Source organism: Drosophila elegans, unplaced genomic scaffold (genome assembly GCF_018152505.1).
Source record: "Drosophila elegans isolate 14027-0461.03 unplaced genomic scaffold, ASM1815250v1 contig_520, whole genome shotgun sequence".
NCBI classification, from domain to species: domain Eukaryota; kingdom Metazoa; phylum Arthropoda; class Insecta; order Diptera; family Drosophilidae; genus Drosophila; species Drosophila elegans.
In genome coordinates this window covers 3,265,253-3,293,239 of record NW_024545903.1, presented here as the reverse complement: position 1 = coordinate 3,293,239, position 27,987 = coordinate 3,265,253, and the positions used below count along the sequence as shown (strand labels likewise).

General features: G+C 45.1%; 10 protein-coding genes across 11 annotated transcripts; 5 read left to right on the top strand and 5 right to left on the bottom strand.

Annotated features, from left to right (window-relative positions):
- Nucleotides 1-15: 15 nt before the first annotated feature.
- Nucleotides 16-1,257, top strand: LOC108149885 (protein FAM8A1). The gene has a single exon (XM_017277781.2). It carries the CDS (start codon nucleotides 118-120, stop codon nucleotides 1,117-1,119), a length of 1,002 nt encoding a protein of 333 aa, XP_017133270.1. The 5' UTR covers nucleotides 16-117; the 3' UTR covers nucleotides 1,120-1,257.
- Nucleotides 1,258-1,419: 162 nt separating this feature from the next.
- Nucleotides 1,420-2,479, bottom strand: LOC108149886 (aminoacyl tRNA synthase complex-interacting multifunctional protein 1). The gene is made up of 2 exons (XM_017277782.2): nucleotides 2,310-2,479; nucleotides 1,420-2,252 (listed from the first exon to the last, which is right to left on the bottom strand). The coding sequence occupies exons 1-2, from the start codon at nucleotides 2,457-2,459 to the stop codon at nucleotides 1,452-1,454; spliced, it is 951 nt and encodes a 316-aa protein (XP_017133271.1). The 5' UTR covers nucleotides 2,460-2,479; the 3' UTR covers nucleotides 1,420-1,451.
- A 58-nt stretch (nucleotides 2,480-2,537) lies between these two features.
- On the top strand, nucleotides 2,538-7,641 carry LOC108149884 (PAN2-PAN3 deadenylation complex catalytic subunit PAN2). Its single transcript, XM_017277780.2, has 16 exons — nucleotides 2,538-2,700; nucleotides 2,817-3,007; nucleotides 3,073-3,242; nucleotides 3,301-4,447; nucleotides 4,508-4,622; nucleotides 4,696-4,817; nucleotides 4,871-4,970; nucleotides 5,034-5,093; nucleotides 5,163-5,458; nucleotides 5,650-5,846; nucleotides 5,909-6,271; nucleotides 6,334-6,532; nucleotides 6,591-6,802; nucleotides 6,865-7,086; nucleotides 7,145-7,254; nucleotides 7,315-7,641. Exons 1-16 carry the CDS (start codon nucleotides 2,646-2,648, stop codon nucleotides 7,479-7,481), a joined length of 3,726 nt encoding a protein of 1,241 aa, XP_017133269.1. The 5' UTR covers nucleotides 2,538-2,645; the 3' UTR covers nucleotides 7,482-7,641.
- A 309-nt stretch (nucleotides 7,642-7,950) lies between these two features.
- On the top strand, nucleotides 7,951-9,103 carry LOC108149888 (immune-induced peptides). Of its 2 annotated transcripts, none has more exons than XM_041709962.1 (4): nucleotides 7,951-8,077; nucleotides 8,143-8,355; nucleotides 8,416-8,930; nucleotides 9,007-9,103. In XM_041709962.1, the coding sequence occupies exons 1-4, from the start codon at nucleotides 8,026-8,028 to the stop codon at nucleotides 9,013-9,015; spliced, it is 789 nt and encodes a 262-aa protein (XP_041565896.1). In that variant the 5' UTR covers nucleotides 7,951-8,025; the 3' UTR covers nucleotides 9,016-9,103. The 2 variants fall into 2 exon arrangements, with proteins under 2 accessions (XP_041565896.1, XP_017133273.1); XM_017277784.2 differs by having other exon boundaries at nucleotides 8,985-9,103.
- A 108-nt stretch (nucleotides 9,104-9,211) lies between these two features.
- On the bottom strand, nucleotides 9,212-15,300 carry LOC108149887 (Fanconi anemia group I protein). Its single transcript, XM_017277783.2, has 13 exons — nucleotides 15,169-15,300; nucleotides 14,653-15,107; nucleotides 14,354-14,589; nucleotides 14,188-14,297; nucleotides 13,679-14,129; nucleotides 13,537-13,625; nucleotides 13,370-13,482; nucleotides 13,052-13,317; nucleotides 12,640-12,983; nucleotides 12,249-12,589; nucleotides 11,857-12,188; nucleotides 11,027-11,798; nucleotides 9,212-10,962 (listed from the first exon to the last, which is right to left on the bottom strand). The coding sequence occupies exons 1-13, from the start codon at nucleotides 15,265-15,267 to the stop codon at nucleotides 9,915-9,917; spliced, it is 4,656 nt and encodes a 1,551-aa protein (XP_017133272.1). The 5' UTR covers nucleotides 15,268-15,300; the 3' UTR covers nucleotides 9,212-9,914.
- Nucleotides 15,301-15,891: 591 nt separating this feature from the next.
- On the top strand, nucleotides 15,892-16,609 carry LOC108149683 (kunitz-type serine protease inhibitor nigrescinin-2). Its single transcript, XM_017277448.2, has one exon. The coding sequence runs from the start codon at nucleotides 15,951-15,953 to the stop codon at nucleotides 16,296-16,298; it is 348 nt and encodes a 115-aa protein (XP_017132937.1). The 5' UTR covers nucleotides 15,892-15,950; the 3' UTR covers nucleotides 16,299-16,609.
- Nucleotides 16,610-20,135: 3,526 nt separating this feature from the next.
- LOC108149889 (dymeclin) lies at nucleotides 20,136-23,089 on the bottom strand. The gene is made up of 5 exons (XM_017277785.2): nucleotides 22,867-23,089; nucleotides 21,612-22,797; nucleotides 21,055-21,552; nucleotides 20,876-20,998; nucleotides 20,136-20,806 (listed from the first exon to the last, which is right to left on the bottom strand). The coding sequence occupies exons 1-5, from the start codon at nucleotides 23,007-23,009 to the stop codon at nucleotides 20,657-20,659; spliced, it is 2,100 nt and encodes a 699-aa protein (XP_017133274.1). The 5' UTR covers nucleotides 23,010-23,089; the 3' UTR covers nucleotides 20,136-20,656.
- Nucleotides 23,090-23,643: 554 nt separating this feature from the next.
- Nucleotides 23,644-26,391, bottom strand: LOC121466736. Its single transcript, XM_017277629.2, has 2 exons — nucleotides 26,318-26,391; nucleotides 23,644-24,477 (listed from the first exon to the last, which is right to left on the bottom strand). The coding sequence occupies exons 1-2, from the start codon at nucleotides 26,366-26,368 to the stop codon at nucleotides 24,289-24,291; spliced, it is 240 nt and encodes a 79-aa protein (XP_017133118.1). The 5' UTR covers nucleotides 26,369-26,391; the 3' UTR covers nucleotides 23,644-24,288.
- On the bottom strand, nucleotides 24,999-26,324 carry LOC108149771 (proline-rich receptor-like protein kinase PERK14). Its single transcript, XM_017277620.2, has one exon. The coding sequence runs from the start codon at nucleotides 26,275-26,277 to the stop codon at nucleotides 25,099-25,101; it is 1,179 nt and encodes a 392-aa protein (XP_017133109.1). The 5' UTR covers nucleotides 26,278-26,324; the 3' UTR covers nucleotides 24,999-25,098.
- Nucleotides 26,392-27,236: 845 nt separating the features above from the next.
- Nucleotides 27,237-27,762, top strand: LOC108149783 (mitochondrial import receptor subunit TOM7 homolog). The gene is made up of 2 exons (XM_017277641.2): nucleotides 27,237-27,480; nucleotides 27,588-27,762. Exons 1-2 carry the CDS (start codon nucleotides 27,381-27,383, stop codon nucleotides 27,650-27,652), a joined length of 165 nt encoding a protein of 54 aa, XP_017133130.1. The 5' UTR covers nucleotides 27,237-27,380; the 3' UTR covers nucleotides 27,653-27,762.
- The last annotated feature ends 225 nt before the right edge of the window (nucleotides 27,763-27,987 follow it).

The window sequence follows — 27,987 nt, the reverse complement described above, 5'->3', positions numbered from 1 at the left end:
ACATTCGGCCATTCACACCGAAACGCCGGCACAACCCGCCTCCTCAATACACGTCAACTTGGAAAATAAATAAAGCAAAGAAAAATATAAATATTCAGCCTATCGAGAGTTGGAAAAATGAGTGACAAAGTCGAAGAGCCGGGGCAGAAGGCCCAGGAAAAGTCCACAAAGGAGGCATACTTCATCAGCCTTGCGGAGTGGACAAAACAGGCTACGATTGCACATAATGCGATGCTTATGTTTCCGTACTATTTGATGGCCAACTATCCGCAGTTGTTTCAGGGACAGGTGGCTCCTGTTCGTGGCCTCCAATCAGCTACCTTGGGTCAGCCTCATCCGTCTGCTGTTCCCCCTCTCCCGGCTCCGGTTGCAGGAGGTGCTGCTTCGCCGGGTGCACCAGTTGCAGTTGCTGCTCCACCACCGCAAAACTTCAGTCGCCTGCGAGTCCTGGACGAGGCACAGCAACTGGAGACCATTCAGCGACTGGGCGGTTACGAGTACGTCGTAGCGCCCTTCTGGAAGCGCGCCGTGGCCGAGACCATCGATGTTTTGATCCTCTTCGTCCTGAAAATTATCATCACATTCGGGGTGGTGAACCTGTTCGACATTGAATTCGATAAGGACGTCATGCGTCGCACGTTGGACGAGGAAGACCTGTTCGTAAACTTCTTCGACATCTCGCTAGACTTCATAACGATGTCCACAGACCTTCTGCTAATCGAGCTGCTCACAAAGCTGACAGTCTGCTGTTACGAGGCGCTTTGGACATTCTTCTACAATGGAGCCACGCCCGGCAAATCACTAATGAAGATCCGCATCCACTACGTGGAGGCTGTGATGCCGCTACAGGCGCCCGCCCTGCCGCAATTCGTGCTCCAGCCGCAGCGGGAGCCCATGAGGGCCCTGCTCTACCCGGCTCAGACGCCCACACTGATGCGCTCCTTCGCACGCTCCCTGGCCAAGAACCTGGTGATGACCCTGCTCCTCCCAATCTGCGTAGTGATGATCTTTTTCAAGAACAACCGCACCGCTTACGACATCATGACGAAGACGATAGTGGTAGAGACTAATTCCAACGCCGTGTTCCGCACCCAAGTGCCACCGCAGCGCAACCGCTGAGAACGGGAGCTGATCCAGTCAAAGTGTATGGGAATTGTGCGCTCCTTCCTATGCATATTTAATTAGACTTTATTGTTAAAGCTAAATTTAATGTCGTTACGTACTGCTGTCCTGTGAAATATAAAATTAAATCTCAAACACATTGCATTATCCTACGGCTTGTAGCAGTGCTTGAAAACGTATCCTAAATGGTTTCCAAATCCATTAAACTAGGAACCGTTAGTCTTGTGAAAGATTATAAGGAGAATACTCTGACCAAATCCTTTTTTAACTCATGCAGGACCCTAGTTTGTAGAAAGCTTTTGCAGGCGGTGATGTTTCTTTTATTTGGCTCACTTCACATTGACGTTCTTGAGGGTTTGGGCCAACACGTTCCCCTTGCCGGGAACATGAAGAGCGGCGCCTTTGTAGCAGGCGACCAGATCGCCGTTGGTCATCAGGTCCGGGGCACACGCCTCGAAGATCTTCTTCTTGGGGTTGAGCTGGGCGTCCGGCTGGCGGGGATAGCCCTCGCAGTGCACCAGATCGCCGGGCACGGCTCCGACGGGCGGACTAAGCACCTCAACCTTGTCCGGCGTAGAGGCACACATGACCATCGCCTCCGAAGTGACGCCGCGCATCTTGGCTGGCTTCAGGTTGCACATTACCACCACCAGGCGGTTCTGCATCTCCTCCAGGGGCACAAACTTCACCAGGCCGGACACCACGGTGCGTGGAGCCACCTCGCCGCAGTCGATCTTCTCCAGATACAGGCTGTCGGCGTCGGGATGACGACCCACCTCCACTATCTTGCCCACGCGAAAGTCCAGGCGGCCCACGTCTACGGGAGCCTCTGGAGCTGCGGCTGGCTTCTCGGCGGCCGGTTTCTTCTCCTTGACCTTCTTCTCCTTGGGCTCTTTGGCTGCCTTGACGGCCTCAGCAGCGGGAGCAGGTGGAGCCGCGGCCGACGGAGCTTCTGGCGCACTGGTGCAGAATCCTCGGGATCCTGGCACCGGAATTTGTTTCTTGCCATTCCTCAGCTCCAGCTGCACCAGTTGGGCCAGTGCGGCCTCCACCTCCTTGGCCAGTTTTGCGTTCTCCTTGATCAGCTCCTGCTTCTGGCGCTCCACAAGTTGTTGCTGGATGCCGGAAATCTGGTGGGCAGGAGGTTATCAAAGGTGTGGCGGAGGATAGCCAGCGAAAATACTTGCCTCGGCTTCGATGGAGTTGATTAGCGCCTCGGCGCGCTCGTTGTTGTTGGCAATTAGCTGCAGGTCAGCCATGGTTCTCCGGTTTTTCTCGAATTTAGTGAAATACTTTTTACATGCGGATCCCACAGTCGTGGCAGTTTTACGCAGCATTGCATTGCTTCTTCTTACAGCTAACAGTCGCGTCGACTCACATCGAACAGGTTGCCTTTTTAATATGGTATTATATCAGCAGTCAGACAGGGTCACACTGATCAGTGCAAACGCAAAATCGGCTGGCAGTTTTGAGCAAAATTAAAAATAAACAATAAACAAAAGGAGGCCATCACCGAGCCGCCGATGGATTACGTTTATTGTGGCGCCGACCCGATCGGCGCTTCCGAGGACATATTAAGTGGGTCAGGGGGTCACTTTTCGGCCCAACGCTCACCACACACCACGCACGCACACACATGCAAACCAGCTAAGCTTTCTCCTTTGTTTTCTTTTTCTGTTTACTTTTTGCAAAAGGTGTTTATGATGCGGGATCTGCGCGCGGAACCGGGCACTTCTCGCCCAGCTTTAATGGCTTCAACATCGGCACCACGGACCCCGACTACGTGGAGCTGGTACCCGTGCTCGCCGACGGCGGGGAGCACTTTGGCGTCTCCAGCGTGGCGTTCGACGACTACGAGGAGCTTCTCTGGATGGGTAACCAGGGAGTGAGTATCATTTACGCCCTCGCTGACTTCCACTGCTAATCAGCAATCTCCTTCTCTTCCCGCAGGGCCATGTAACCTCTTACTACACCAGCTCCATGCAGAAGTACACCTCCTTCCAGGTTCACGCCAGCGACATTGTCCGCCAGATCACCACCCTGGACTCCGGAGTGCTGGTGCTCACGCAGACCTCGCTGCGCCACCAAATCCGCCGGGGTCTGCCCAAGTTCACCCATAAGTATGACACCTAGTCGCCCCAAGCTGCCTCCAAATCATTCGTTTAATTCGTCTTGCAGGTCCAACAACATGACAGAAATGGTGAGCATGCTGCAGCTGTCGCCACACCGCCTGGTCATGGCTGGGCTGCAGGAGGAGCTCATCGACTTTGACATGCGCACGCTCAAGGAAACCAGGCTGGAGCATGTGGGCGCTGCCGGCTGCACAGTGCTGCGCAAAAACTCTCGCTTTCTGTTCGCCGGCGACCAGCTGGGCACGGTCACGTTGCGCGACCTGAACAGCCTGAGTGTCCAGCATACAATCAAGACGCACACCAACGTACTCTCGGACTTCAGTGTCCAGGGTAATCTGCTCATTTCCTGCGGATACAGCGGACGGCAGAATAACCTTGCCATCGACCGCTTCCTCATGGTCTACGATCTGCGTATGCTGCGCCTGATCTCGCCGATTCAAGTGATGATTGACCCGCAAATGTTGAAGTTCCTGCCGTCACTTACATCCCGCTTGGCTGTCGTGTCCAGCTACGGCCAGGTTCAGCTGGTTGACACCGTGGAGCTGAGCGAGCCGCGTGTCTCCATGTATCAGATCAACACCAACGGCAGCCAGTGCCTTAGCTTTGACATAAGCTCCTCCTCTCAGGCCATGGCATTTGGCGATCAGTCGGGCCACATCAATATGATTGCCGCGGTGCAAACGCCCCAGCCGCAGTTCAATCCCTTCTCGCGAAACACAGAGTTCGCGGACGTGGTGCCACAGCTGCCGATGGTCTCTATCACGGACACCAACTTCCCACTGTCGTCGGTTATGCTGCCCCACTTGACGACGGGCACGCAATGGTTCTCTGACTGGCCGGAGGAGCTGCTGCGCTATCGCTATCACAGACCCAAGACCATCGATCCCGATGTGCTGAGCAACATGAAGATGCAGGGACCCATTGGGTACTCGCCAAACCCGCGCACCGCTCGCCGAAATCAAATTCCGTATGTGATTGAACAGGGAGGCATATGCAGCACAAATGGGAACGGAACTGCAGCGGTAACCAAGGCTGAAAACGGAGTCAAAATCATTCCAAGACGGTATCGCAAAGTGGAGCTGAAGTACACAAAGCTGGGCACCCAGGACTTTGACTTTGAGCAGCATAATCAGACGTGTTTCGCTGGACTGGAGGCAACTCTGCCCAACTCCTACTGCAATGCCATGCTGCAGGTTCGAATTTCTTGACTTAGGGTGTCATACAGATTAATCAACTGGTCATCTTTCGTCTAGATACTGTATTTCACAGAACCTCTGCGTGCGAAGCTGATTGAGCATTCCTGCACCAAGGAGTTTTGTCTATCCTGCGAACTGGGTTTTCTTTTCAACATGCTGGATAAAAGTACTGGTTAGTTAGTTGACCTCTAAAATCTTGCTGCTGCTCAGAAAAGAATGTTTTCTTTGCGTTTTTTTTTTTTTAGCTTCATCACCATGCCAAGCTAGCAATTTCCTGCGCTCTTTTCGCACTGTACCGGAGGCCTCGGCATTGGGCTTGATTCTCACGGATCGCTCTTCTAATGTTAATCTTATCACTCTCATACAGGCAAGTAAAGCCATTGATTTATAACCAAATATTTAATATATGCACGCCCTCAGAACTGGAACCGATTCATTCTGCATCAAATGCATTACGAAATCTTCGATTCCAGCAAGAACGCCTCTGTTTCGAGCGGATCTGTGCAAACATCTACAAACGGTAATGAAAACAAATATCTTTGATAACAATTGTGCATGCATTAAATACGTGTTTTGATTGTAGCCGAAAACACGAGTCCGTCAGAAACGAGTGGCTCTTCGGACTTGTATGATTCCATATGTGGTGAGTCGTTAATATCATTTTCAATTTAAACTTATGTCTTATTTTTTAATTTTATCCACATTTTAACAGATGAGAATTCTAAAGAGGAAGACCGGGAACGCAGTAAGATTAACGCAGAAACGGAAATCAGTAAAATCTTTGGGACCAAACAAATTTGTATAAACCGCTGCATAAAATGCCAAGTGGAGAAGTCGAAGGAGAACATTTTACTTGCCTGCAACATGTCGTACCCTACCCACATCAAAGATAGTGAACAGTATTTCAGCTTTGGCACCATTTTAAAGCGTTCTCTCAGCTCCGAAAAGAGCATTCAGGCCTTCTGCGAGAACTGTAAAAAGTTCTCCCCAACTAATCAGAGCGTGAAGGTCAGAATCCAAGTATATGAAACCAATCCTGCAAAAGGAAATTTAAATTCTTCAGTAGAATAGATTGTATAATTGAAATCTGTTAAATTTTAACCGTCCATACTCACCAATCCAAATCGACTTTAATTATACTCTTAACAAACCTTAGCCATTAGAAACCTAATTGCTGACCAACATTACATTTTCAACAGGTCAATTCCCTTCCCCAAATGCTGGCCATTAACTGCGGTCTCAACAACGACAAAGACATAAGCTTTCTAAAGCGGCAACTTAATCGCTGCAACGAAAAACCATCTGCCGATGCAACCGCTTCTTTGAGCACTAGTAAACCTTGCCGCTATGGAGCCAACTGTTCGCGGAGCGACTGCCATTTCATGCACCCGGATCGGTAGGTTATCCTATGTCGGATCTGAATTCTCTCCTCATTTCAAATTCTTTCCTAAATTGCAGGAAGTCGCCATCGCACACAAATCAAGCTAATAATGTCAATAGTTCTCCAAATGGTCGACAAAAGTCATGGTTTCCGCTCACTTTCATTATGGGCATTAATGACCAAAATGAGCTGCAGGTGCAAACTCAATTGGATGCAGGCGCTGGAAAATCTGAGCAGGAGGAGGAGGGTGAGAAGCCACAAACAAAGATTGGGGACAACAATCGGACGTACGCCCTGCATGCTGTGGTCTGCCAAGTCGATGATGGCACCCAGAAGAACTTGGTGTCCCTGATAAATGTGCAGCGGCAATATCACACCATGAAACTGGCGGAATCCCCAGAGGACCCTCAAAATCAATGGTATATTTTCAACGACTTCAGGTAAGTTTTAGTCCTTAATATAATTGATATTTGCCAAATAACATTGCTACTTTTATTGCTAGCATTTCTCCCGTATCGCCACAAGAATCGGTATGGTTTACTCTGGATTGGAAAGTGCCCTGTGTACTGTTTTACAGGAGCGTGGACGATGATTCCGAATCTGCCAGCACTACGAGCTCCACGGTCACAGAAAGCGATGAAACCGTTCCGTCTGAGAGCAGCAGCGATTCACCCTCAAACTTATCCAACCCCTTTTTAGAGGTGCACACCCAAAAGCATTCGTTTCCTTGCATAGAGTACTAATCTTTTTTACAAGCAGGACATGGTTAATCCTATACCAGGCAACCTGAGCACGGACGCCACACTGAAGCCGTTGGAATCGGACGAGATGCCGCAGTCCGGTGACCTGGTCGCAATGGATGCCGAGTTCGTCACCCTAAATCCGGAGGAAAACGAGATTCGCCCAGATGGAAAGACGGCGACCATTAAGCCATGCCACATGAGCGTGGCCCGCATTTCCTGTATTCGGGGGTAATTTTATGGTCCAACCTAATGACTTCTCCAGTTAAACATGGAATTAATAACCTTTTTAGACAAGGATCAAATGAAGGAGTTCCATTCATGGATGATTATATCTCCACTCAGGAGAAGGTAGTGGATTACCTAACACAATTCTCGGGCATCAAACCAGGTGACTTGGACGCCAACTTCAGCAAAAAACGACTCACTGCCCTCAAGTACTCATATCAGAAACTAAAATATTTGGTCGATGTCGGCGTAATATTTGTTGGACATGGTCTGAAAAATGATTTTAGGTGCGGACATCATTTACATAAGCTTGCCAAGGTATTTCTAATCATTCTTGATGTTTAGGGTCATCAACATTTACGTGCCGTCCGAGCAAATAATTGACACGGTACACCTGTTCCATCTGCCTCACCATCGAATGGTTTCCTTGAGGTTTCTGGCCTGGCATTTCTTGGGTATGTTCGTGCTACATTTCAGCATCGTTCTGTTTGTGAATCGAATCTTGAACTCCACAGGTACAAAGATACAATCCGAGACGCACGACTCCATCGAGGATGCGCGGACCACTCTAGAGCTTTACAAACACTATTTGAAACTGCAGGCTGACAAAAAGTTCGCCAACGCCCTCAAAAACCTCTACGATCGCGGAAAGCTGCTTCAGTGGAAGGTGCCGGAGGACTGAATCTGTTCCCAACCCGTTGCCAACCCGACGAAATGCATAATCAAAGTAATCGTCAGTACAAATGCTTCTCCGATCTGAAAACCCCGGCTTTTCTTTATATTATTATGTTTGTCTTCGTTTATTTTTGCTAATGAGCTTTTGGTATTTAATTTTGTATTTGTCTATCTTTATAACGAAATCAAAGAAAAAACATAAAAATTGTATATCTTATCAGTAATCAATTGTTTGTTGTTATTGTGCGCCATCCCTCTAAGTCAAAAGATCATCAATTTGTTTACAAAATGCACAATCAGGTTGTGGTAGACAAAGTGTTAATGCCTTCACTGATTGACAATTCGTGTAGGTCAATTCGTTGAATGCGTTCTGAAATTCCCACTCGGGCTCCCTTATCATCATCGACATTCGGGAATTTTTCAGAGGCTGTCGCTGTCGCTAATTCGATGAGTACCTGATTTTGGTCTACTGCGCAGCTACTTATAAATACGACGAGCAAGTCAAGCCAGTTAGTTAAATCTCACCAGTCCGCCACAGAACACAGATCGAAATGCGCTTTCTTGGACTACTCGTGCCGATCGTTTGCGGTCTTTTGTGCGTCGGTGAGCAACCCCAACTCCATGGCCGCACCCAACTGCGATTAATGGGCATTTAATTACTCCCGTAGCTGCCGATCCGCAACAAATATACGACGGACGCAATGGGCCGCACGTTTACGGAACTCCCGGCCATCAAGTCTACATTCGGGGGCAAAACGATGGAGTATACAAGGTGCCAGGAGTAGGTGGCCAGTTCCAGCACTCATCATCGCCGGCGGAACACGTCTACACGGACGAGCAGGGAAACACTTATGTTCACCGAAAGAAGGCTGGTGGACCAGGTAGACAAGGATCTTGCTTAAAGGCTTTGTTGAAATCCAATCAAATATTTTAATTTAAAGGTACTCATAGTATAAGAGGACCCGGTCCAGTCGTCGCACAGCCCATATATCCCGCAGTCCAGGACTCACGTTATGGACCTGCGGCTTCAGGCCATCGCATTTCTCGTAGTCCCCAGTTCCATGTGGAGCGTCCTGGACGCACTGTGGATGTGGGTAACGGAGGATTTGTTGTCCAAAGAAGTCGCCGCAGTCCCCAATTTCATGTGGAGCGTCCTGGACGCACTGTGGATGTGGGTAACGGAGGATTTGTTGTCCAAAGAAGTCGCCGCAGTCCCCAATTTCATGTGGAGCGTCCTGGACGCACTGTGGATGTGGGACCGGGAGGATTTGTAATTCAGAGGAGCAGCCGCAGTGTCAATGATGGACGCGTCCAGGGCGAAAATTTTGTGGCTCGTGACGATCAGGCTGGCGTGTGGGACGAAAGTGTTTCGGTGTGGAGGCGTCCAGATGGGCGGACTGTTACCGTGGGCGCCGATGGAAGCACCATTATTTCTGGTCATGGAAAAACACAGCACGTGAGTAGCACAAATCCACAATCTTATTTCAGCCTAAAATATTATTTTTTGCAGTACTGAAAAGATAATGTCTTTATACCTCTAGAAAAACAGGAAGGAGTAAACAAAACTTATAACGACTTTAAAGTTTATTTTAATAATTTACTAATAAAGAGAATGTTTTTTAATTAAAATTAAAAGCAATAAACTTTGGCTGAATATATATAAAGATACAAATAACTGGTTTGCTTAGTGAGCAATCTTATAAAGTAAAAATAACCCAAAAGAGCATTTCGCTTTCTGGGCACTAGCATTATTATGGGTGGAACAGAAATGTGGTAATGGTAGGAAGACAGGTAGCCAAGGATTGTAATGTTATTTAAAATATTATTAAACACTTATAATCCAAGCTTAATACGTGGGCCACAGATCTAAAAGAGATATAACTCCAATGCGAGGTTAAAACATCCAAGGCGAAAAGCTGTTAGGGATATTTGCTAACAATGGCAAGACAAGTAACAATTAATTTTTTAAATTGTTGCCTTTAACATCGAAATTGGAAAAGTCGTCTTAATTGACAATTTCGAACTATTTGAAGATTGCGATCGAACCGTTAAATTTGTTAAATATTTATTGAATAATAAGATGTTCTCGTCACCAGAAAGACTTTATTTAATTTATTAAATAATCAGCGGCAAAAAGTATGTTAAGTTTTTTTTAGCTAGGAATTGTATTTTGGTAAATAATATGGAAGAATAATATTCATAAAAAATATTAATTTCAACGTTATCTATCCTTTCCTCAGCGGCAAAAAGTATGTTAAGTTTTTTTTAGCTAGGAATTGTGTTTTGGTAAATAATATGGAAGAATAATATTCATAAAAAATATTAATTTCAACGTTATCTATCCTTTGATCGGCTTGAAAGGTATAACTTCTTTCTTTTGTTCTTTTACAACAAAATGTCCTTACCCAACATTTTACTTAATTTATGATAAACATCGAACTCATTTCTTTGAAGCACGTTGAAGACCCACTCTACGACTGGGTTGAGTTTTTTTATTCGCAACGGGCTCCTCTGGCTTGCGAACCTCTTTTGTTGGTTTCTTCGTTTGCTTATCCACTTCCACATCTGATTTTTTAGCGGTTTTACTTTCATCTGATGCGCGAGCCCGCTTCTTGGGCTGCGTTTTTGAATCTTTTTTAGTTCGCAGCGGTTTTGAAGTGGCTTCAGGTTGCTCTTCAGTGGATTCCTCTGTATCATTACACTGAGGATCGACTGGCGGCTTCACCGCAGCCTTGCGGCCTCTTTTTCGCTTCGGTTGAGAGTCCTGCGCTTCACTGCTAGTAGCACGTTTCCTCCGTTGTCCCTTCTTCTCTACAACTACGGTTACAGCTTCCTCCTCCTCGATTTCCTCAGGATATGTTGTGGACTGAGCGTCTTCCTCTTCATCTTCATCTCGATCTGGATCGGGATCCCCAACAGTGCTGTCCTCTGTGGATATATTGCGGCCTCTTTTTCGCTTCGGTTGAGAGTCCTCCGCTTCACTGCTAGTAGCACGTTTCCTCCGTTGTCCCTTCTTCTCTACAACTACGGTTACAGCTTCCTCCTCCTCGATTTCCTCAGGATATGTTGTGGACTGAGCGTCTTCCTCTTCATCTTCATCTCGATCTGGATCGGGATCCCCAACAGTGCTGTCCTCTGTGGATATATTGCGACCGTCCGATATACTGCGCTCTATAGCCGCTCTAAGATCTGTCGACTTGATGTCAAAGTCACGCATCGTTCCCAAGTGTAGGTAATCCGTAAGCCTATTTTGGCTTTTGGTTTTTTTCGACAGCAGGATAATGTGCTTGTTGAAGTCCTCGATTACCATTATCACCTTGGGAATTAGACGGGTCTCTCTCAGAACTTTGGCACGCTCTGCCTCAACCTTTCGCTTTTTCAAATGCTGCTGCGCCTCCTCATCAAGGGTATTCGCTTCTATGTACGTAATTAGCTCGTAGATATTAGCCGGAAGCTGTTTGCCCACATCACGAAGTAGTAGCTCAAATCTGGTGTGGATTGAAATGAAGTTGTGGTTCAATAACATTGTAAAATTCGATTAGATGGACATACTTAGTGCTTCGAATGTTTTCAATGCTTGCATCAGATGAGTAGCTCGCTATATAGTGTTTGGTCAGGTTCTTCATACAAGTGAAGTGCTGGATTAACAATTTCATAAGTCCATCCATAGAAGAGCCCAGGGGAATGCAAACGTTGGTGAGAACAAGCAAAGTGCGAGATATGTGGATTATTTGTGTGCAAATAGAACGATCCATGGCATCCAAGTTACCCCGCCAATATACTTGATCAATTTCTGGAACTACTTGGCATTTGTAGTTCAGATTATTGGCCTTGGTCACAAAATAGTCCACATCGGTCAGCTGCTTCTGGACAGCTGTATAGAGATGCTGCAAACAACTCTCGGCGGTCACTGTGCTAATGGACTTAAGATTCAGTTCCACGGAATCCGATGGTTTGTCTTCATTTTGGACCCCGAGGACGAGACCCAATTGCCTGGCCACGCCGTCAAAAAAGGGACCCAAATGGGTCTTCTGCCGCTGCACAAATAGCATTCTGTGCACCATACCCATTTCGCTATTGAGAATTTCGTTCTTGCAGCAAAAGTTAAGGAGCCAAGTGAACGATTCCGTGGCCGCACGTTCTCCGTAGTCAATGTGATCCAACAGAATCTCCAGAGATTCTAAAAGGCAAATGGGCACTTTGGCAATAAATTCATCTTTGTGAATTGATTCGTCACTGCCATATTCCGTCATAAACTCGTCCAAGACATCCTGTACAATATAAATGGCTTCCTTGTTCCTGCTTCCCTTTATAGATGCCATATCTGAAATACAAAAACTTTCTTTTGGTTTGATTTTAATTTAATTGTTAGCTTGGCTTACCAAATGTCTTGACAAAATCTTGGAACTTCTTGGGATAGGTTTCATGGGCTGTTCGTAGGCACTCAGCAAAACACTGAGCAGCTAGGGCGGAGCTTTGCATATCGAAGTTTCTCCAAAACTCGGGCAGACGTTGAATGCAGCGCTCATATATGATCTTGGTTATGTCTGTCAACTGTTTGAAAGTGCGCTTGCTGTAAGCCAGTTGCTTATAATCGGGCTCTTGGCGTATAGTTTCCACCCTGTTGGCTGTTACCGATAGAACATAGCGAACAAGAGGCTCGTTGGACCGCAATAGACCTGTCTTTTGAGAAGCAGCAAATGCAACAACGTCACTATAAAATATTAAAATAAGATTATAAAAGAAGCAACGATAAAGACCAAAAAGAACTCACTCGAGCAGCAGATGCAGCAGCTTGTCCAGAATAGCCAGATCCCAAATGTTCTCCGGTTGGGTACACATACTTTTTACAGGAACACCATTCAAAGTCAGATTGACGGCTGAAGTACTATTATTCTTGGCCGTTTGTTTCAATTGTTTGTGGGCCTTCTTAGATGAGTCAGCCAATGACTTGAGAGTCTCCAAAAGCTTGCAATGCTGGTTGAACAGCGGCAAAATTTGGGAAACGGCATCGTTTTGTGGCTTCGAGCTAAGCAGTAAGTGACTTATTATCCCCTCAATAATGTTTAGTTGTTGCAATACGAGGGCGCATTTCAGATGTGTGGCTGGTGGTGACTAAAATCGAATTAAATTAGTTTCTTTTTTAGGATTCTAACTTTACTTACAATGTCCTCTAATGGCAATCTGTTGGCCACCATGCGGTCCACACAAAAACTCAATAACCGATTCATCTCTCTAGTGTCGTAGCCCGATGGAGCTCGTTCGAAGATTACCAAACAGTTGGCTACGAACTGAATCAATCGACCCAGGTTATCCTTAAGCTGAAGCTCCATATGTTGGTCATCGCTGGAGCTAACCAACTGATCGTAGCGAATGCGAAAAACTGTGTCCAAATCGTCACCAGCATCTTCTGCAGAGGGGGTTTCAAAAAAGCTGCGAAAATGCCAATCTATTACTTGCAGCACATGGGGCACTAGTTTAGCATTAAGCTCTACGGCCCTCTGAAGATCTGTGTAAAATAGATTTTAAAAGTATTTAGTTTGAATTTTGAGAGGAATTATTTATGGTTTAATTTACTCTCGTAGAGGGTGCAACGTATCTCAAACTGCTGCTGCAAGCAATTTCGCAGCATGCCAATAATTTCCAGTGTAAGCATGTCGAAGTTTCGCTGCGGATTGCTGCGACTTCCTAGTGTATTCTGCGTCAGTATAGAGTATCCAGAGATGCTGTGCTGAGTGCAGAAGCTAGTGGCACTTGAGGACTGGCGCACCGCATTACTGTTGTTAAGCTGTTTGAGGATCATACAGAACCCATAAATGGCCATACGCCGTTTTTGGATTCCACTAAAAGCATTGTAAATAAGTGTAATACTGATAAATAAATAGTGAGACTCACCTGGAGCTCATTGCCTTGCAAAGCACATCGATCAGCGCATCTCGAACGCGATTGGAAATCTTCAATAGGGGTAGAATAAAGTTCATCATGCGCATGGATTGCTCGCCAGACAGCTAAATTTCATGTTGAAAGTAAAACTTATTACTGCAAAAATCAACAAAACTTACCCACTGCATGTGCTCCATAACAGATTGAATGGTCTTTATACATTCGGAGACGGTGTACGTATCAGCAACACTTAAAAGCGTGAGGCATTCTAGAAGTAATAATCCTTAGTGATAATTATTTATATCCAAATGTTTTTCCTACCCGAGAACTGATTCTGATCCTGATACACGATCATCCACTCCGAAATTAGTTTTACAATGCCCTGGCCGAAGATGAAACGTTTACGTATAAACTTGGTTAGGAACGTTATGGCCAATGCATGCATCTTAGGGGTGTGGGATTTTAGCAGGTAAAATACCAGCTGCACAAGTCCTGGAGTTATCACGTCCTTGCCCTCTTTGTTCTGATCTATAAGCACAGCGAACACCTGCTGCAAATCAACTTGTTTGCGCTGCAAAGTATCGCGATACCATACGGAGTACTCCGCCAACGTTCGCTCCTCTTCATTGTTTTTGATCACATTACGCAGGAAAGGTAGCAAAATGGAGTGGGAGATCCTTGCAGACTCTGGGTCCCGGTTAATGCTGGTCATGGAAATAATGGCGCTAAGCATAAACGGCGTTAGGATCACATCGGGCATGTGCACGAAATTCTGAAAAGCGTGATAGTTAATAAGTCTTCTTAATTTTCAACAGCAAATATCTGATTACCCTTAGCATTATGGCCAAATGTTTTTCAGTTAGCTTGTACATGGTACAGTAGTTTAAATGATGAAGGATGGTCTCCTCCGCCTCCCTTAGCTCCTTGTCCGAATATGAGTCTAAAAAGCGACAGATACAGATTTCAGGCTATAATTCAGGCGTAATTCAAGCTAACCAATGCTATCCAAGTTGGTGGAGTTGCTGCACATGTCTGAGAAGAGGCGTTTGTAGAAATTGCGATGAAAATACTTCTCCAGGGCCAGCAAAGGAATAATTAGCTGTGAGGCAGTGCTGCACATCGAGAAAAGCTGGAAGCACAGGGCGGGCAGTTCCATGGGCGACAGCTCCTGCAGGGCGCCAGAGAACTTGTTGAGCACCGTCAAGATCTCTGCACTGCTGAGATTCATGGACCTAAACAAAAACCACTGGTTAGGTAAATAAAACAGGGGAAACAACTCAAGCTTGGTCACCCACTTGAACATGTCTGCAATCGGAGTGAGAATGGTGGCAGGCCACTGCATGGTGGCCATACTTCTCACAGTGCTATCCCTGAACTCAGTTCCTTCCATGAAGATGCCGTGCCGAAGAAACCGCGGCCTGGCCAAAAGTAGCGATAGTGCACTTGGCAACAAATCCTTCCAGCCCACGCACTTGGCGTCCCCCTGGCGCATCCCGTCCATGCAGTGCTCCACGATCCAGGCCAGCTGGTCGGAGGGGAAGGTGACCAGATCCTGAGACAGGCGCGTGATCAGATCGAAGGTCTGCTTGTAGCTGAGTTCCATGCTGCCCAGTCCGTCCATGAAGCTGCGCACGCACTCGAATCGCTTCGCCACAGCATCCTCGTTGTCCGGATTGAAGCCCAGGAGCAGGTAGTTCCAAAAGGTTATCCCTTCGCTGCGCGACATCGTGGTCTTCAGCGTGTTCTTCAACTGGTAAACAAAAAACATTGATCAACATAATTGCGATGCCTTGTACTGCAGGAAGTACTACCTCTTCAATTGGCGTGTTTTGAATTAACAATTCTAGTTCATTTTGGCGGCCCTTCTCGCCCAGGTTTCGCATCCATGTCAAAATTGAATCTCGGGCCATTTCGAAGCTCTTTTAGCGAAGTAAATTACAATTTAAACAAAATCGCGCCAGATGTAGCCAAGTACCCAAATTAGAGATGGCAAACTTACGATAAGACTTTCCATGGCTTCATGGTCTGAAATCGATAACATCACAAAATGGCGGGACTTTTAAAGTAATAACAACCACCGAAAACTTAAATATTACTTAAAACAATGGTTCCCCCGAAAAATTGTTCACGATTGACAGTTTTTTCCAATTAAAGACGATTTTTCATAACTAGAAACAAAACTAAAGAATATAGGTATATTTAACAATTCTTTTAAGTTGAATTGCTCAAATTGCTTAAATATCAATTTCAAATCTTATTTATCATATCATATCATATCATAAATGAATCTCATGTATTTCGAAAATCTTTAAAATCACGCGACTTTGTCAAGTTACAAACTGTTCCAACTCTTTTGAAGAGAAACTTAAGAGCGTTGAAGTCGGTTCGAAAGCTCTACTTGAGTACTACTCTACTTGTGGCTCTTAAATGGAAGTATGCATATCCAACCGTTTCCCATTCCTTTGCCCCCTTTGGACTACGATTTGCCATATAAAACCAAAAGCTAGGCTGCAGCGCCAACAGTTGCGTGAAGCCAATCGCCAGGTGAACAAGTGAAAATAATAAGTAGAAGAACATAAATTAAATACACAAAATGCGCGGACAATTGAAAGCTCTGGGAGTGGGAAGTGTGGTTCTGGCAGTGGTGCTCCTGTTTCTGGCGCGGAGTGGCGAGGCAAAGCCCATGGACCTGTACGACGACGTGAGCGACTTCTTCGACGCCATCTCGCTGGACGATGTGGCCAACACCGGGCGCAACACTCATCCGGAGCAGTTCTGCCTGATGCCGGCGCGCAAGGGAGTCTGCCGAGCTCTAATCCCCCGCTGGCGCTACGACCCGGAGCAGAAGAAGTGCGTGGAGTTCAAGTTCGGCGGCTGCGACGGCAACGAGAACAATTTCTCCAGCTACAAGGACTGCATGTCCACCTGTGAGGGCATGTAGGGTCCTGCGGATCGGGATCGGGATCAGGATCGGCCTTCCACGGTCGAGGTGTTGCCAAAGGCGCCTGCTTTTACTTCGAACTCTGCAACGTAGCGAACCAAAGGCAGCATAAGCATACTCTACTCTAACACTCACGCACATCACAATCCATGCGATTAACCGTCTCTTCTACCTAATATTTATGTAGTTTCTATCATTGATCCATTTATTTTGTACTTTTTTTTGGGTATCCGACACCCGCCACCCAAATAGAGCTTAAGTTATTGTGATAAAATATTTTTATGGAATAAAGAATTTTATAAAACACCAAATTTGCAATGGTTTTTTCTAAAAGGTAAAGGTGTAAAGTAGATCTAAATGGAGAAAAATCTATAAAAGTTGGAGGTGCTTTTCTAAAATGCGAAAAAACTGAGTAAGAGTGAGTTTTTCAAAAAAACTAAACAAGGTAATCTCTGGTAAAATTAAGGTTTTAAGAATTTAGTCATTAAAGATAGCTATTGTTTTTTTTTTAATAAAAATAATTTCACAAATGTCGAAAACGTAATTTCTAGATTATTCTATAATTTATAAAGATATCATTTGTTTCCCTAGAATTACAAAATAGTACAATACTTTACTCCCAAAAAATTAAAAGTTAATTCATTACCAACTCTAAGAATTCAATAATTAATACACGGTAATTTTGTAAAATGTATTTTTAAGAAACAGAATGTCGAAAACTCATCAGAATCATATCCAATGCCCAAAAATATATAGTTTCTAGATTATTCTCGCAGCTTCAAATGTTTGTTGATAACCAAAATAAATCAAAATATGCTAAAGATAGACAACTGGTTTTGTGAATATTTATAAACATGCATAGTTTTGAACTACCGATTGTGTTGCCCAAGCTAAACAAAATCGCGAAAACAATATTCAACGGCCTCAAAAAGTATGAGAGATCGTTTGGCGCAATTGCCAGAGGCAAATATCAGGCGAGGCAGCTTAACTTTCATAGATTTCACTTGGAAATGGTCCAAACCGAGCTCAAAGCTCTCAATGCAAAACTGGCCCATTCATGGGACCGGTGATGAATCGATCGATCACCACAGACATGGCAATAGCAAACAAGATCACGCAAAGGTCAAATACGGACTGATGACTGGACCACAAACACATCAATGGGTGCTAGTTGGGTCTAGGCAAACCACTACGTCAGCGGTAAAAATACGCACGGATACGGTACGGACTTGGACAGATGGACAAGCAAACCGGTGAGATACCGATACCGAATCCGAATCCGAATCCAAAACCAAACGCGAATCCGAGCCAAAGTCACAGTAAGTAAACATAAACAATTAAAAGGTGCGAATTTATGCTAAGCCGTTTGGCAATAAGCCAGACAAAATATAGAAAGAGACAAGACGAGATCGAATTCAGTCAATATGCATAATTGGAATTCGAAGACGGAGTCGCCGGAGCGAAACGCCGACGAGGGCAAATGACCGATTTGGGTTCGGACTACGCTCTCGATCCAGATCGAATGGGAGTGGGCCTGGCCTGGGACTGGGCAAATTTCCAAGATTATTCTGCGGGCCTGCACTCGTTCGTATAAATAGTAAATAGTAAATGGGTTCGCTGGCAAACAACAAAATCGTTGGATCAATGACCTGAAGTCGCTGGCCAAAACAAAATGCGAAAATGCGGGCCCAGTCGTGGAGTTGCAACATCCCTAGCGGCGACGCCACTACGACCACAAAGACCAACTGTTGCTCCAGCTCCATCAATGTCTTCGATACCCCTTTGCAGAGAGAGCCTGGACAGTGGTCAATTCAAATCCAAGCCATTGGAGTTATATCATTCCACCTAAATTAACAAAACGGGAAAAGGAGGAATTTAATGAAACTTGTCTTAGGTGGAATATATGTAAATGTATTTTACTTGGAACCAGTTGCCAAAAATTTAAATTTCTTTCAAGTTCAAGCCATTGAAGTACCTAATATAATTCCCCAAAATAGTGCTTTATTTTAAAATTTTCAGAAAAGTTAGTTGCCAACATATGACATAATGTTAATAAAGTTATTTATTTTGATACTTTATTTTTTCTCAAAGGATTTAAGGACAATTTAACGTAAGATGACACAAAAACAATATGCCAGATACAAGAGAACAATTATGTATAATTCATAATAAAGAATAAAGAAAATATAAAATATTTTCACTAAATCGAACTTAAAAAGTCAGCCTTTTAAATAAAACTGCAGATAAGTTGAATAAGTTTCTCATTGAAGAGTGTTTAATCACACGGCCTTCCCGCGTTTTTCTTAAACTCTTTCCCACCCAATCTCAACCGATGTCATAATTAACATAGTTAGCTTTACTAATTTACAATGAAATTTGCACAACAATTCACAATTGCAGAGGGGAGTGATATAGATATGTACATATAGCAAGTGGAGCGGCGATCGAGCTTCAATCAAGTTTGCGCATGCGCAACGCTTTTCGAGTTTTCTTTGCCACTTATTGAAGATTTTCGCAATGGCAACAGGCAGGTTGCGAACTTTGCTAGGCTTCTGGCAAATTCTCGCCTATTTTGCAATAAAGCCAATACAAATGGCTAACAAAATGCAGTTGGAGAAGTCAATAAACCTTTTTAACCTGCATATCCACGGTAGCAGCTGCAGCAGCAGCAGCAGCAGCAACCACAACAATTACAACAAAGGCAGCCATGGAAAAAACAATAGCAAAATGCTGGGCAAAGAAATTTGAAAAATTTTCGCCGTTTGTTGTGGGCTAAAAATAATTAAAATGCAGCACGCCATGAAAAACTCACAATAACAAATTTTCCGCCTTTCAGCGGCAACAAAACAAATGCAATTTTTATCGCAATTGTTAACTGTGCGTATTTTCCTGTCACTCTGTCACCCGAACTTATTTATTTAAGACACGTACATATGTACGTAGTGACAAAAGTGCAGCACCAACAACAAACCTTCAGCGGACTGAACTCCCAACCCTCCAAGTACCGCCCCTTTGCCACCCAACTGGCCAAGTCGATGAACCTAAGTGCGAGTAGCCAGTAAAAGTCGATTCTTCGTTTTTCCCGCTGTTTTTTTGTTTTACCGGTGAAGCTGGCGGTGGGAAATATACGTAGTAATAGTAATAAACAAGACAAGCCCATCATTGTTGTTGCTGCCGCTGATAGTGTAAATATGCATAATGAAGCGCAAACAGCGAAGCCCCCATGCGAAATGGAAGTTATAAACTGAAAACAGGGAGCACAAGTTTTAGGTTGTTTGCGGGGCGTATACGTAATATTGGTTTTTCCTGAGAGGAAATCATTTGGTGTGAGCTTACGTTTTTATGACTCAAAGGATTTTACGAGGTGAAATTAAATTCAATACAAATCAAGATCAACATTTTAACACTTTTAATGATATTTTGCAGATAAAAACTAAACGTAAAAAAAATTCAAAATATTTTAAATTCCACTGACTTAACTTGTCATTCATAAAACTTGTTATCTTTTCTAATGGAGGAAATTAATGTTTGCTTCCGTTTTGTGAAGTTAATTCAGGGCTAGCTAGAGATATACCTTTATCACTTATTTGTTTTGATAAGACCCAAAAGCCATAATAAAAAATTGTGCTTTTTAAAGATAAGATTAACTATTGTCACAATTAAAATGTTTAAAACTTATCTTATCCAAGGAAGAGCCAATAAGACAGGCTAGAAAAAATCACACAATAAAGAACTTGAGTTAATATATAATTTATCGACTTTTTCAATTGCTAAATACAATAATATATAATTATCATAGACTAAAGTACACAATGTAAATATATTTTTGCATATATATTCTGATTCTTTAATATGTATATATACTATTTATTGGATTCGCTTCATCCCGTTGATAAGAACTATCGGTCGATAGGCGTATGGAGCTTAACTTTCCTTTATATATGCTCTCTGTTGTTAGCGTAGCAAAATATGATCATGTTTCAAGGATTATGCTATGTTTTAACTTGAACAATTACAAACTGAATCGCGTGTAAACATTCACAATAGTATTAGCGTAACTAGATCTAAGTATTATCGTTAGTTCTCTCGTTTTGCTTTGTTTCAATTTATCGTCAACGTTCGAGATGCTTATGCCTCTTGTTTAGCGCAACATTTCGCTTGCTTTGCTTTCGCTATCGATTTATCATTCGACATTTTGGCTTGACTCAGACAGATGGGGCGTGGTAAGTGGCTTAAACGGTAGCATAAAGATCGGATAACCCAGCACAGAACACAAACGGAGAAGCATCGCAAGGTGGGGGAAAATAAAAGCGGAGCCGAGTGTGTGCGCGTGTGAGGAAGGAAGCGAGTAGTAAATATTAGCAGGCTATTTCCGTGGTAACGCTCTTGATGCTCTCGGAGCTGAAGTGCACGCAACCGTACTTGCAGACCAGCGTCCACACATATGGAATGAAGAACTCCTCGGGAGCGTCCTCCTCGACGTACTTAAACTTAAGATCCGGGAACTTCTGCAGGGTAGATAAGTGATAAGTAAGAAATTTGTTAAATTTTAATAAAAAAATGGGAGTATGACTTACTCTTAGCCGATCGCTGGACCACTGACTAGCGCCCTTTGATATAACCTCAAGCACCTCGTTGACGCCCAGCTCACCTCGCTGCTCCTGCACGCGCTGCAGACGCGAGGAAAAGAAACCAACAACCTGGCAAAGAAAATAGTGTAAGTCATTCGAAACGCCATCGAATCCCCAAAACTCACCATGTCAATGTTCTGGATGACATCCTGGAAGGCGTGATGACTGCGGAAGCCCTCGAAGACGCTGCGCTTGTACAGAAGCGTGTAAACCAAGTTGGGACAGTAAACCAGCTGGTTTGTGAGGCAGGAGTTAAGGATTTCCAGTACCATGCGCAGCACCTCCTCCAGAACGCTCAAGTCCTGCAGCATGTCCTCCGGCGTCGTCGATACGTTGACAAACACCGCGCTGTCGGCCGGCTCCTTTAGTTGCGCATCCAGGCGCGTGTGCTTCCGGGCCAGCGTTTCGAACAGCGAGACCAGTCGCTGTGCCACGTACGGATGCAGGGCGCGGAAGTGGCCGGACATGTTGGCCAGTGCCGCCAGGCAATTGGTGTGCAAGTACTTGTCGCGCATCTTCAGCATGTTGTACTGTATGGTGCGGATGACGATCAGGATGAGGATGCCGCCGAGCGATATCTCCGATATGGTGCGCTCCGTATACCAGGTGATGTTCTTCAGCACCTGTGGGAATCGGTAAATGTTAATGTTGGGTACACATAAAGTGGGCACAGTTGACTCACTATGGTGTGCACGTTCTTGTTGAAGCCCTCGTCCTCACTCAAAATGAGCAGGACGATCAGCGACATGTAGATGTGGTGTGAGTTGCTATCCGGGGCATTGTACAGTGTCTGCAGGATGGGTATCACCAGCTGCTCCAGGTCCTGTTGCTGCATGACGAACCGGTAGAAGCGCTCGTTGCGATGGAGCAGCAGGTAGAGCAGCAGCGTAGCCTGGTCGATGGTGACGATGAGGCACAACGTCTCGTACACCGCCGAAAAGTCGATCTGGAAGGAGACAGCGCCCTGTTTCGGCGAGTCCTTGGAATCGGCGCAGCCAAAAAGGCTGGCCCGGTAAGCGTTCTCCTGCGCTGTGCAGTGGTTCGTCAGGATCAGGATGAGCAGCAGGCTCTGGTTGGCCAGTGGATAGTGCGTGCGGAATCGCTGCGAGAGCTCACCGCCGCCGGAGCCTTGACCCGACTTAAGCACATCCGGCTGTTTGCGGAACGTGAAGATAGAGAGCAGGGACTCTGCGATGCCAAAGACGAACGATCCGGCCGAGCTGGAGCCGAACATGGTGTGCGGCACCTCCACCATCCGCGCCACAAAGTGCAGCAGCGCCGACATCAGCACATTGGCGTGTTGGCACTTGAAGACCGTGCGGAACACGATCGACTTGTCCGTGGGCTGCTGGGCGAACAGGTGCACCGATAGCAGGGTAATCAGCATGTTCACCGCCTCCAGGTGCAGGTGGTAGGTGAACTCCTTGACGGGGATCACCACAATCAGGTTGACCAGCGCGTCAATGAAGGTCTCGAATTTGGATCCGTCAACAATCACCGGCAACGCAGTCGCTGCCGAATGCTCGGTGGCCTCCATGGCAATGGTGGCGCTCTCGGCCGGCGTCTCCAGCTGCTGGTCCAAGGCCGCCTGGAGCAACTCGGCACTGGGCATCGCCTCGAAGTGCTGCAGCAGCTGGAACTCGGAGCCCGTCTCGTTGATGTACTTGACCAGGGTGCGGATGATGAAGAGCGCGTTGAAGGTCTGCCAGACGTGCATGTTGCTCTCCTGGTCGGACAGCGATAGCAGTTCGCTGGTCTTCTCCAGGAACACCGTCACCAACGAGCCAAAATTGCCCGTTTTCAGGTTGTTGCCGATGAAGGACTGGCACAGCGCCTCCAGCCGGCTGTCCAGATTCAACTGGTCCTGGCTGAAAGACGGAAATCCCAATCCCGGATTAACCCTGCTGCTGACGTTGCCGCACCACTCCTCCACTCACCTGTTTTCCGGCAGCACAATGTTGTAGTTGAGCAGCCCGCTCCAGAAGGCCTCGTCATCGTGGGCGATGTGCTGGCGGCCCACGAAGCGCTGGAGCCACTGGTTGGACCCCAGGTCGGCCGTCCTGCTGACGTTGATGCCCATTCCGCAGTCCAAAAGAGTGCTGTTGGCCGGCCAATGATTATATTGGTGGCACGTCACTTGATCATTGGGCGGGGGGGGGGGGGGTGTGATGAATTTCCAGGGGCCGGTGTGACCCTCTCGCGGCGCTGCAGAAATCCACATCTACCTAGTGAGACCGTGCTGCCACACTCACTTATCGCCTATCGGCGCTAAAATTAAATTAACTTTGCAAAACAAATATTGCAAACAAGTAAAGCTGAGAAAGAAATATTTTATCAGTTTTATAGCACACATTTTGAGCAAGCCAAAAAATTAATAAATATAAATTGCTGAAAGCATACACAGAAAACTTTCCAAAAAAATTGTCAGGTGCATACATAAATTATTCATTAAAACAACAACCAAAACAATTTTGAGATCGTATTCGCCCATTTACCTCAAACAACTTTTGTATTTAAACAAATGAATTAAAATTTCCACTCCAAATAAATTCGACAAGTTTTCATAGGTAATTTATTTATTTTGTCCCTTAATTTGACTCGAACGAGCAGATATAGGAAAATAGCATAGACTGGTTATTTTATAATTCCAAGTGAAGGCTTGCTCTTAGGTTATTGCTTATTTAAAATGGCAAACAGAAATAAGAAATCATACGTTTCCAATTGAATGTAATGCATTTATTTGAATACGAAACTAAAACTAGTTTGTTTCTTGGATACTGATGCAACCTGCTCGGCGATCTGCTATCCAACGATGTCATTATGGTTTCTATCCCTTCTTATTTAGTCGTTTCTCTGGGTTTTAACTTGTAAATAAATATACGTATATGATAGACTTGTTTACACATAAAATATATAAAACTAAAAGGACAACAAAAAGGTCTAGGATAATTTTGGGATTTCCATAAATTTAGCAAATCTCTCTCTCTATCGTTCAGTTTGTTTGCTGATTGGCTACACTCGTACACGATTTATCACAAATTTATTCCTTTTAGTTGGCGCTGCATGGTGTGCATGTGTAAACAAGAAAATATATCTACATATATATGCGCATAGAACTGTATCGTCCATGGTTTCATTTAACGAGAATATGACAAAACAAGCCTCCATGTCCGAGTTCCGGTTGTGTCTGTGGTGAGTGGATGACTTAACTTAGGCAAATATACACGATGATGGCGGTTGATGAACTAATCAAATGTGTGACCTCAGGACATGGCGCTTTGGCTCCTCATTGCTCCTTCTGCCGCTGGTGTTTTGGCATTGCTTCAATCTTCGTTCTACTCCTTGGCTGGATCCCCTTCTTAGAGCTTGCGTAGGCCCTGGTGCTTCTGCTTCTTGGCCAGCAGCTGCTTGAGGCTGAACGAGGAGAGCGCGATCCCAAACAGCGCCAGCATGGTGGCCGAGCGGGTCACCACACGGTTGGGCGACGACGAGCTGGTGGTATAGCCATGGCTGCAGTGCGTCGTAGCCTGTGCAGACAACGGCGGCGCCTGCGGGAGATAAGATAGGAGAACCGATTTAGGTTTCTGGTATTTATAGCTAGCCAAACAAATAATAAACTTGGCCCAGTGCCCGACGGCCCCCGTCCGCTAAGGCAAATTGCGCAGCAAAAACATTTTACGCTGGCCGTTGGCAACCAGGTTCAAAAGCTCCGGCCACACGAAAGCGATTACCCCACACGTTCCCACGTTCATTGAACTGATTATAAAGGGTCGATGTAATGCCTGATTAGTTAGTCCGCCTCCTGCTGTCAGTTTCCTTGCGATAGGGCCCCGATGACGACTATCTACCTTATCAGTTTCATTTAGCTCTTGAAGTCTCAGCTTCAAACAGCTCTCCGCATGACGCACTTCCCGCGACCTCCTTTCCAAAGTTCGCCACTACTGATAGGTTTTCTTCTCTTCGACAGCGCTATCTTTTCGGGCCACTTGAACATGCTCTAGACGCGTGCCGCTTATTAATAATCCGCAACTTGCGTTGCCAAAATAAAAAAAAAAAAAAAGCGGAATTGTTTATAAATAAACGAACTTGAATTCTCGTCCGGTGAATGCGTGCATAATTTCATATGCAAATTTATTTCAAATACTTGAATAAGGTAAAATGCCATCTGATTATGGAGGAGGTGCCAAGCGCTTTGCATCCGCAGTGGTTTCCAACCGTTCTATCAAGTGCATCACCGCCTGGGTCCGAATGCCTCTGCCGGTGGTTTCTCTGGCCAGGCGCTTAGGGCGTCTTCCTCCTCCACGCAACGAAGGTTTTGAGCCCGTGGAATGGCGTTTGATGGCGTCCAGGAAGGGCACGGCGGGATTAAGCTCGGGAATACTGATAATGATGTTTACAGCCGGCGGTGTTTCCAGATGAATGGGAGGCTGCGTTTGCGGCTGAGTTGATGCTTTCTTCAGCGGAGTGCTGAAGGGGTCTCCCTTGGGTTTAGTCCTGGGTAGAGTCTTCAGACTTGCTGGAAGCAATGGTATTTCCAGTTTGCTCTGGAAATTGGGCACCTTGGAAATATTGAGGGGAGTCACTTCTTGCTTAACTTGGGAGCTTGGAATCTTGAGAACAGGCCCTTCTTCCTTAATGTTTATGCTTTTTGGAGTTTTAAACTTTTGCGGAGACTTTAATTTTGCAGGCAGGAGAGGTATTTCCTGTTTGGTTATCACAGCTTTTAGTGGTTCCTTATGTTCGGGTATGTTTTCCTCTAAGAAACTCAAGTCTGGTAGCTCCAGTTGTGGACCAGACGTCACTTCTGTAGGCTCCAGAGAGAGAAGATCCACCACTGAGCTGAGACTCATATTCGATTCAGGATGAGATTCAACTGAGTCCGTTTCTGTGCCAGGAGTCAGTTGCTGAAGTAATTGTAGTATAAATTCGTCGTCATCATCTGGAGGAGGATCGGCCAAGGCAACAGCGCAGGGTGGAGGAGGATCGGCCAATGGAACAGCGCACGGTGGAGGACGATCGGCCAACGGAGCTGCACCAGAAAAGGGAGGATTTTCCGCAACATCAGCAGCTGGCAGTGGATCACTACAAGGATCCCCAGCATTTAAGTCCAGCTCCTCATCCGAGGAGACCTCGTCGTTGTGTGGCCAAAGGCAATTCCGCGACTCGCACTTAAGCAGCTGCTCCTCAAGATTTATGTAGAAGAAGCGAAGCTTGTGATTCCTGCCCAAGCCCAGGCACTCCAGGCATGCGTCTCCCGGCTGCAGTTGCTCCATTTTGTGCGGCGATTGTGGGTGCGTGTTGGTGCTCGCCAGGCCGGAGAACTTAGTGGTTGCCCCCGAAATGCGCATGCTGCTTCCTGCTTTTGTGGTTTAATGTTCGAGTGCTCACCTGACCGAAGGTTAAACGGAAAGCGTACAGGCCGAGATTGGTTGTTTTCATGGTCCGTTCCAAATCCAGCAATTCGGGACCTGAAATCAACAACACGGTATCCGGTTATTCGAGCTTACATAACCCGAATTGATTTTTCACCCGAGTTTCTGTTTCTCTGCTCATTGTTTGCGAGCGACAGCAAAAAAAAGGCCTTTCTTATCACTTACGTTTCGGGTAGCAAGTGAAAACTGATCGGCGCTCTCTAAATATCCGGGCGGTTCAGCCGATTAAACCAGCAACGTTGCTACAATTTGGCGAGCAAATGAAAATCAAGAAAATAAAACGATCTAGAACGCATGTGAGCAGCAGAGCGAGAGCGAAAAGGATAGGAGACTAGAGCTGGGATTGTGAGTGGTGACGAAGCTATCGAATAGAGGCCATTAATGTAATCGATAGTAATCGAATATATTTGGTTCTCGCTCAGCTGTTAAAAGGCCTGACCTTCCAATTTTTGTTATTAATAAAATTTAAAATTCGTTGAATATATTTGATTTAAGTGATATATTGAATTTATTCAAAAACCCTAAAATTTTAAATATTATATTAAATCGAAATCGACTAAAATTTAAGCTAGATAACCGCTCCAAATTAAATTTATTTTCATAAGAACCTTTAATAATTTTTATTTTGAACTTCCAATAAATCTTTCATAAAAATAAAGTATCGAAAATTGGAACAGTTCTAGTGAAAGACCGAAAGGGACAAGAGACATGCTGCAGTGCGACCACCTCAAAAACATATGAAATTCTTTTGCTTGTCCGCCAGAGTTACCACACCAATTTAAAACTGTCAGACTTCATTTCTCTAATTTCTTAAATTTTCCCATTAGTTTAGGCCCTAGCAAGCTGCGAAAGAGCTTTCCTGAACTTAATAAAGAAAAGGCAAACATTTTATTTTAAATAATTTCAGTCAGCTGTTTCCCTCTCAAAAAAGAGCCGGTTTCCAACACTAGCTTTTCAGTCGGTGCATTGGTTTTCATTTCATAATTCGCCAAGCGGAATAAATTAAATAATTACACGAAATGGAGCTATCCGAGGGAGTCAAGGAGCGACTGGGTGTTGTTGTGGATGCCGTGCAGACTGGATTTCATTGGGGTTTCGTTCCTCTTGTCCTGTATTTGGGTGAGTTTGTGTCATGTTTTTTGCCCTTCCACACGCGGCTGGGAAGAAGAAGCAGTTAGGGAATTCTTTTAGCAAACATTGATTTAATTCGAATTTTATTTTCGCAGGCTTCATGAAGGGAGCCGAGCCCGGAATGCCGCCCCTAAACGTTTTCAGCTTGTTGTGGCAATAAAAACTACCAACCGACAAAGACGTGGCCTGCCTGCATTTTGGTTCTGATTGGATTTCTTGGCACATGTGCAGTACCTGCAGTTATTGGAAATAAATTTCTGTTACTAAAAATCCAAATCGTGCCATGTATTTAAAGATAAAATAACTATCCATATAAAAACAACTAGTAAAAGCTTATTTTGAGAATAGCTCACAACTGCTTCGCTAGTACGTTTTTTCTAATGGCTTTAAAAGTTAGTTTTTGCATCGTCGTTTTCTGAAGATAACAGTTATCCTTTTAATGTCGGAAAAGCTTCAGGGATTTATGGTTAGTACTTACTAATTTGTTTAAATTTA